The sequence below is a fragment of the Solea senegalensis genome, linkage group LG13, assembly GCF_019176455.1.
Source record: "Solea senegalensis isolate Sse05_10M linkage group LG13, IFAPA_SoseM_1, whole genome shotgun sequence".
In the NCBI taxonomy this organism is placed as follows: domain Eukaryota; kingdom Metazoa; phylum Chordata; class Actinopteri; order Pleuronectiformes; family Soleidae; genus Solea; species Solea senegalensis.
This window is the reverse complement of record NC_058033.1, coordinates 9,820,971-9,829,931: the sequence shown is the minus strand read 5'-3', so window position 1 is coordinate 9,829,931 and position 8,961 is coordinate 9,820,971. Positions and strand designations below refer to the sequence as shown.

Here is an 8,961-nt window from a genome sequence, read left to right as displayed (position 1 = left end):
ATAACAAAAAAATAAAAGTAAAACCGTACAATAGCGACATAATAGAACAATAAAATTGTTAAAACTGCATTGCAAGTTTCCGAGTTGACTATTTTTGAAAATATACAAATTCTAATCTCTATCCCGCTTTTTTTTTTTTGCTGTTATTTATTGTTTTATTATATGTTATTAATCCCTTAGGGGAATTCTTTCCCTCCATTTTACTCCTCCTCTAGAAGAAATCTTGCTTGAATTAGGAGCAGGGGGCAGCCACTGAGCAACGCCCGGGGAGCAATTGGGGTTGGGTATCCCAGCACTTTGACCTGGTGGGGAATCGAACTGGCAACTTTCCAGGTTACAAGCCAATTTCCCTTTCCACTTGGCCATGTTTAATTTTGTACACACTCCAATCTCATACCATGGTATATACAGCAAAAGAGTATTTCTGATTTTCCTCCCAAGTACCCACAGAGCGTACCACTGGAGGTACACTTACCACAGTTTGAGAACCATGGGTATAGATCAGTATAGAACTAAACTTTATAAGAAGTTTTTTTTTTTTTATATCTGCTGCAGTCAGACTCACTGTCCCGTTTCCTCTTTTGCTCTTTCCTGGCGCGTCATGATGTGAATAAAAACAGAAGCAGACTGATCTTTTCTGCAGGGAAACAGCAGCATCAGCTTGTTCATCAGCCTTTATCAGACATCATAGATACATGTGCTCCAACATTTTTGTGGCCTGTGCTGGAAACATTTGCAGACAGAGCAAAGAGAGAGAGAGAGAGAGAGAATTAGACACCGAGGAGGAGAGAACTGTACACGACAGAGGGAATGTAGAGAAATATCATGGTGTGATGTGATGAAGTCCAGCTCCAGCTGCCCCCCCCAAAACCCCGGCAAAAATAATTGGTCTCAGTCATGTCAGGACAGCGGGAGGGACTGTGCCTGTTGAAGTCATCCTTTCAAATATGAAAGAGTAGTAAAGTTCAGCCATGTGACTCTCAGATATCCCAGCATGAGACAGTTTTTTTGTTTTTTTACTCCCTTCTCTATGAAATGTGAGTCATTTTGGTTGATGCCTGAGGGGGAATAATTCAACTGTTGTCATATTTGATCGTAAAATGACTCACAAAGGGGAGGATTGACTTTCAGAAGACGACAAGAACTAATAACAACAACAGTTATGAATCTGCTCCCAGAGGAGCCACATAATGAGCTCTCTCTCTCACACACACACACACACACCGATTACATCATAGAATGTGTGGCTTCATTATTCATCAGTTTACGCTCATATTTAACTAATGTTTACCTAATTTAAAATATCATATTGATGATTACGATGTGTATTAATTTCATTCTCTGCATGAGTTGGATGTGAAACTACAGATTTTTATTTAAAGGTTTATGAGTTCACCATTCTATCAAGAATTGAAGGTCCAGTGAGTGGTTGACATCTACTGACGAGACTGAAGATTGTAACAGACTTTTTTAACTCATCCATCACTTTCCCAAGTGCATCATGAACCCTTCAGCTTCTTAAATGTGAATGTTTTCTATGTTCTTTGCTCCGTATAACAAAAAGAAAAATCAACATTTTCTGACATTTTACATTTAAAATCTAGGGTAAAAAGAATGAAAAACTTGTTTAGGATGAGGGTGTATTTCTTGAAATGGAAATCTGAAATAATGAATAACGTTTTATAAAACATTAATAAAGCCTTGATGCAAAAAGGAGAGCAAAGCTTCTCCACAAGTGACACAGTTGAGTCGTCTCCTGTTGTGATTCAGCTCTGCCCTCTAGTGGAGAGGCAACGTCATCACACAACAGTAAAGCTTGAGCTAAAATAAATGGCAGAAATTGACAAGTGCCAATACAGCCTCCACACCACTTGGTGGCGGTAATGGGCTAAAATATTGTTTGTCAACAGCCATTAGACACCACGAAGAAGAACAAGCCTGTGGGACGCTGTGTTAGCTGTGCTCATCTCCGCTTCTCTCTGCTCGGCAACAGCTACAGTAACAGCTAACACAGAGCTGTCTCTCCTCCTGAGCAGCAGCAGTGACAGCAGCAGCGGCAGTGACAGCAGCAGACATGAGCTTCTTTGGTTTCGGTCAAAGTGCGGACATCGACATAGTCCTGAATGACGCTGAAACGAGAAAGAAGGCTGAGCACAAAAGCGAAGACGGCAGGAAGGACAAATATTTCCTCTTCTACGACGGAGAAACAGTGTCGGGAAAAGTCAACGTGACGCTCAAATACCCGGGAAAGAGGCTGGAGCACAACGGCATTAAGATCGAGTTTGTCGGACAGATAGGTGAGCGACTACACGGGCCTGCGCCACACACACACACACACACACTGAGCCAAAGTCTGACATGAGAGCTTAGGCAGTTGTAGCTACAGGCTACACTCACTCCATTGACTTTATTTGACACATTAGTCTGCATAAGTAACTTTACACCAGCCAACAACATTGCACTGTTCTGTATTATTAATACTGTACTGTAGTCACTGTCACAACAACTGTCAGTTTGAAGCGCCGGGTCTCGTGACAGACGTACGTGCGAGCTAACGTCAGCTGACGCGCCAGCCATTGGCTAGCTAGTCTGATCGACCTTTGACATTCCGTTTTAAAAAAATGTTGACAGTAAACAGTCACGTTAGAGCTTAGTCTTTCGCTTTCTAAGAAACAATAAAACACACTAAAATGCTGCATACAGCGTAGGAAATCAGCTGCTGTTAAAACCAACATGTTGCACTAAATTTAACTAAATTTAAACCACTGGGGAAAATTTTATTGCTAAGCATTATGTTATTGAGACTGCCTGTTTGAATAGTGATAGTTACACAACATTGAAACAGTTGTTTCAGTGCTTCTTTCTTCGGGTTGTGCAATGTAAACAAGCAGCAAAACAGCAGCGTGCTGATGATTCACTAGGAATTTCTGGATTACCGTTCATCCCTGAGGAAGGGAGAAGGGGAGAAAATGACGCTGTCATTTATGACACATTATGCTTTTAATAAGGCTGCACAAAATCAATTAAATCATGTATATATATATATAAGGGGTGGGAATCGAAGGCAATACACGGTCAACAATTCCAATAATATCGCGACACAACGGTTCTGTGATAATCAATAAATTGCAAGACAATCATATAATGATACATCACGCTCTCTGTTGAACTGAAGAAAACAAAAACGTCTGTGAAAAGCTAAAAGTGCAGGATTTCTCTATTTATTCACAACATAGAGAACAAAGTGTATTAAGTCTATGTATTGGAACATGGATGGGTCATCTCTTAGAGTAGCTTTCTACACCATTATCCCGCTGTGAGCTGCCTTTTCCTTTGGTCAGGTAACTTTCCGCCCAAAGTTTCCCTCAATCATGAAGTAGCGACACTTGGTGAGTGAAACTGGCAGGGACTGTTAGGAATTAGGAATTAGCTCCGCCTTGATTCACTGTCATCTACTTATCTCCATGTTAGGTCTCCAAATGTTTGGAAGTACTGTTTATCAGCCATCGTGTGGTGGTTGCTTTAATTTGATCCTTGATCTTTTGAGTTTAAACACGTCCATAGAAAATGCTGTAAACAGCCATGTGCCAAGTTTGATATTCCTCTTGAAGCCGGTAAACTTTTAGCCCTGACACTTGTCCACGTGATCCACAGACTGAGGATGACTCACCTTGTTTGTTCTGTCACACATTTCAAAAGCAGCACAGGCAAAAATCAAAACAAAACATGGGATTTGCAGGAGGCTGATAATGAGAAGAACTATTGAGATGGTCCTTAGGGACTGTGCTTTTTTTCCACTGCTGTTTTAAAGTATGGTTTATAACAGTGATCATGGATCTGAAGTGAATACTTCCTGGAAATTCAAGTTGCACTGTGTAAAATGAGTCAAGATAGAATCAGTTTACTTCATTGTCAGGATGTGTCATACAAACAAACAAAACAACATCAAGTAAATGATATGTCATTTGAATTCTGTAAATAATTGCACAAAGGTTGCACTGTGTGAAGAAAGTCACAAGACCTGTGTGACTCCATGTATCTACAATTCCTTTTACAATCTAAAAATGGTAGGTTCAATTTATTCACATGGAGTTTATAGTTTTGCTGCAGTAAGAGCGGAAGTTCCTCTTACTTGATGCATGTTGAATGTTGCAGTCCCTCCAGTTTCCCTTTTTATCCTCACCACCATCTGTCTCTAAGTACATGTAAGTACTTTGAATGGGACAATGACGCTTTCACTTAAGACTGGATGTAGCATGAGCGCAGGTCACAAAATTACTCATCATTATCTAAATGATGTTTCAGAATAAAACAGCTGTGAGGTATTACACATCCACACAGATGAAGCCATTACACTCATCACATCCAATCAAAGCTGTTTGCAGCTGTCAGCTTTAAAGGAAGAGTCTGCATAAATGTCGCCTTCATCAGAATATGGAATATGGTTTTGCTGTCTGATGCTGAGAATGTGTCTCTTCCAGAGCTGTACTATGACAGAGGGAACCACCATGAGTTTGTGTCTCTTGTGAAAGACTTGGCTCGGCCGGGGGAGCTGACACAGTCACAGACATTTGACTTTGAGTTCACACATGTAGAGAAACCCTACGAGTCTTACACCGGGCAGAACGTCAAACTACGGTGAGCTCTGCTATGTGTGTGTGATGGTGTGCATTTATAAAAACTTACTTAATTAATAATACATAATTGTTCATAGCATCATTCACATTATTTGTCTTTTCCTTATTTCATATTCCTTAGCTACCCCTCTACTTGTGTTTATTGTTATTATTTTAAATGATTATCCCAGTAAGAAATAAGTTTAACAAGTAAATTATAATGTTGCTGGTTGTCAGATGTGTTCGGAAGCTCTGTAGCTGCTCGTAGCTTCATATCTGAGTCTGTTTAAACTGGAATCGACAACTTTTTTTGCTTAAAGTTATAATAACTCACAGAGAATTGTGGTGATAGAAAAATGACACATCCACATTTTCATTGATCCCTTATAAAACTTGCATTCACTGTGTCACAGTACAGATGTCAATTTATGGATTTTTGCTTAATGTTTAACTTTATTTGTAGATGAGTTTAACATTCAGATTTTGTGGCATACAGAATAGAATAGAAAACAAGAAAGCTAAGATAAAAAATAAATGGAAGTGCAATAGTATTATTATGAATCAATATAATTAGATATTAAAAATGTAGCATAAAAATTCTCTTCTATATTACTGTAATGTCAAAATGTTGATTGGATGATTTGGAACTGTACAAATCAACTGTAAATAATGCTCAGCACTTAATGTTGCTTTGGACAAAGTAGAGCTTGATGAGCTCAGTTCTGTCAGACAATCTCAGAATTTCAAAGTTCTTTGTATTTGGCTTACCCTAACCCAAACCCACTTTAGTGTTGTAGTCTTGTTTCCTTGCCACATACTGTCACGGCTCGTGAGCTAATGTTTGCATAATGTTTGCACTTCCAGCTACTTTCTTCGGGCGACAGTGAGCCGGAGACTGAATGATATCAGCAAAGAACTGGACATTGTGGTTCACACACTCAGCACCTATCCAGAGCTCAACTCCTCCATCAAGATGGAAGTGGGCATCGAGGACTGTCTACATATCGAGTTCGAGTACAATAAATCAAAGTAAGCCTAAGCAGTAACATGCATAAAATGGAGCTGTGATTCATTTATAAAACTGTTCATTTGGAAGTGACCGGTTTACTTATTCAAAATGATATAAGCTGGAACAGAAGTTGTAAGAAGAATAGAAATTTTATAATATGCACAATAGTTACAATAGTTTTTTATACAAAATTTGAAAAACGCCACAAAATAAATTAAGTTAAGACTTTTTCCTGGGTTTTAGGATCTTACCCGTTTGTTCAAAGCAAGATAAAATGAAAAAAAGTCATGTGTAAGTATGACGGATTGTGTCATTGTGCACTCACAGGTATCATCTAAAAGACGTGATTGTGGGGAAGATTTATTTCCTGCTGGTGAGGATTAAGATTCGACATATGGAGATCGATATCATCAAGCGGGAGACCACAGGTACGGGACCCAACGTCTACCACGAGAACGACACCATAGCCAAGTACGAAATCATGGACGGTGCCCCAGTCAGAGGTAAAGAGAAGGGTTGTTTACTGTTGGTAGTCCAGAAACAGTGGTTTTGGCTTTGTTGTTAACTCTTTCTGCTCCTCGTCCTCTTCCTGTCCCTCAGGAGAGTCCATCCCCATCAGGCTGTTTTTGGCAGGCTATGAGATGACACCCACCATGAGGGACATCAACAAGAAGTTCTCTGTGCGATACTACCTCAACCTGGTGCTCATTGATGAGGAGGAAAGACGTTACTTCAAACAGCAGGTACACACACACACACTACTCTGCCTGTCTGTAAACCTGTTTAATGTGGTTTTGTCAGTCTTGGCCAGAACCCACTTGGAAAAGACAACTTTAAACTTAATTACACTTTTCTAGTTTTAATAAAAGTTATAATGATCTAATAATAATAATTAGAGATGAGCCTTTATACCTTTGACAGAATACCTGTGTGTGGATGACTGTGAGACAGGTGGTACGGTGAAGAGGCAAGGAGTAGAGGTAGAGAAAATTTAAATACCTGGGGTTAGCCATCCAATGCAATGGACAGTACACAAGATGAGTATCAGGAGTGGGACAGAAGGATAGCAGCAAAAATTGAGGTCTACCAGGCGGTGGTGAGACCAGCTATGATCTATGGCTTGGAGACAGTGACACTGTTTAAAAGACAGAGCTGGAGGTGGCTGAGCTGAAGACGCTGAGGTTTTTATTTGGAGTGACCAGGATGGACAGGATCAGTAATGAGCATATTCGAGGGACAGCTCAGGTTGAACGGTTTGGATTAAGTAAGACAAGCAAGGTTGAGCTGGTTTGGTCATGTGCAGATGAGGGATATGTGATTCTATTGGACTTAAGATGTTGGAGGAAAGAGGAAGACCACAGGGAAGGTTCATGGATGTTGTGAAGGAGGACAGGACAAGGACAGTTGGTGTAAAAGAAGAGGACACAAGGGATAGGGCAAGATGGCGGCAGATGATCCGCAGTGGCGACCCCTAAAGGGAGACGCTGAAAGAAGAAGAGGTGTCGGATATGGTCAAAATCATGGAAAAAAGTATGGAAAAGATGTGATTCATAAACCTAAAATATTGCATAAATACTGTAAATGACTAAGCACAGAGTGTAAAATGGCTGTGTTGTTAACATCTTAGTAGGTTAGAAGATGTGGAAGGTCTGTATCGACTTTATATCAGTTTCAGTAGATGACTAAGCTTGTGATATTACCCACAAAAAAGGTGTATATTGACTCATCCTGTCCCTACTGAGCCTGCTGGTTGCTACGAAATCTCAATAATTTCAGTCATGACACTCAGGAACTCTCTCCCCATTGATCTTAGACAAATCCAAGCTTCTTTTATATTTAACTTACTTGGTTTTAACTGTTAAGCACTTTGAAACACTGTTATGAAAATCATAAAATATGCTGAATATCTATCTAAAAGAGTGTTCATACTTGCGGCGAGAGGATTTTCTTTTAGTTCTTTATATCACTGGGACATGACTTTGCTACTTGTTACCTTTCACTAACAATCTTTATCAGCGCAGCTGTCCAGTGCCAACATATTCCACCGTGCCAGTACGTGTTTGTCATTTGTGACGAGTTGTGTTGTAACGCCGCAGGAGATCACTCTGTGGAGAAAAGGCGACATCGTGAGGAAGAGCATGTCTCACCAAGCGGCCATCTCCTCCCAGCGCTTTGAAGGCTCCTACAATCCAGACAAGACTCTGTCCCAGAGCAACGTAGAGGACGACGACAGCTAAAGCCCAGCGTGCACATCCACCGCCTGTGTCGTGAGTGTCTGAGCGAAGGCAGCGCAGAGGCTGTCGGCAGAGTCTGAATGCACAGATCGGTTTGTTTGCATTGAGATAAAAATGCACTGCAGTGTTTTTTGTTTTTTTCCACAACGTATGTGAGTGAGAGCGTGAGCGAATGAGAGGATTTGAAATATGATCGCGTGTGCGTTTTGTCGAGGGAACAAACAGTCAGACCTGGTTAAAGCCTTGAGTTACATGTAACTGTGAGTGTTTGTTTTAACATCCCAGAAAAACCAGCTGGGTGGAGTTTAACACCTCAAGACAGATTAGACAGTATCGGCTCATTTGTCATTTGTCATTATGAACTGCAAAAATATTTTGTTTATAACACACAATGTGACGCAAACTCCACCTATTAGATGCACTTAAATCTCATTTGCAAGTACTGTTGGGCCTATACCTTTAATTCAATGTGTGTACGAATGTATAGAGCGTGTCAGAGAGCCACCTCGGGTGTTTTTCTAAACGCAAACCTTTCCCTCAGTCCCTGCTTATTTGGCTGGACGATTGCGCTGCAAGTTTGTAAAAAAAAACTAAAAAATATATATAAAATGTCTGTCTCCTCATACTAATGAGACATTAATTAATTTAAAATAATTTTCCTGCTATTTCCTGTGCTGATGAATAGCTTCTTTTATTTAATTTTTTCGTTTGTTTGTTTGGTTTGCTTCAGAAAATATAGGAATGCATTTACATATTTGAATAGGACAAAAATATTTTCATACATTCCAAGACTCTCATCAGAAATGATCATGGCTACAGAGTATTTATTTTTGAACAAAAATAAATCCATTTTAATACAGGATTTAATATGTTAGATGTATTATTAGGTTGTGGGCCAGTGTCTGTGATGTATCGCCGCCACGCACGCACGCACACACGACACTGTAGTGACTGCTGTGGGTTTTTCTTCCATCCTTCCTTATTCCACTCTCTGATCACTTTCTTATTTGCACTATAATCTCACTCTTTCTTAATAACCTGCTCACTGGACTTGGGACAGAATAAAAACCAGACTCCACATCCCTCCAGCATCACCTCCAGT

At 40.1% G+C, this 8,961-nt stretch overlaps 1 protein-coding gene across 1 annotated transcript; it reads left to right on the top strand.

The window, feature by feature from the left end:
• Positions 1–1,926: 1,926 nt before the first annotated feature.
• Positions 1,927–8,721, top strand: vps26bl (vacuolar protein sorting 26 homolog B, like). The gene is made up of 6 exons (XM_044042720.1): positions 1,927–2,297; positions 4,482–4,638; positions 5,481–5,645; positions 5,953–6,128; positions 6,226–6,368; positions 7,722–8,721. The coding sequence occupies exons 1-6, from the start codon at positions 2,075–2,077 to the stop codon at positions 7,860–7,862; spliced, it is 1,005 nt and encodes a 334-aa protein (XP_043898655.1). The 5' UTR covers positions 1,927–2,074; the 3' UTR covers positions 7,863–8,721.
• Positions 8,722–8,961: the final 240 nt, after the last annotated feature.

What these genes read in the sequence shown, in the direction of transcription:
- vps26bl (XM_044042720.1), top strand. Translation starts at nt 2,075, where the DNA reads ATGAGCTTCTTTGGTTTCGGTCAAAGTGCGGACATCGACATAGTCCTG. An exon ending in TTCGAGTACAATAAATCAAA is followed by an intron (nt 5,646 to 5,952) that starts GTAAGCCTAAGC and finishes GTGCACTCACAG; the next exon opens with GTATCATCTAAAAGACGTGA. An exon ending in GGACGGTGCCCCAGTCAGAG is followed by an intron (nt 6,129 to 6,225) that starts GTAAAGAGAAGG and finishes CCTGTCCCTCAG; the next exon opens with GAGAGTCCATCCCCATCAGG.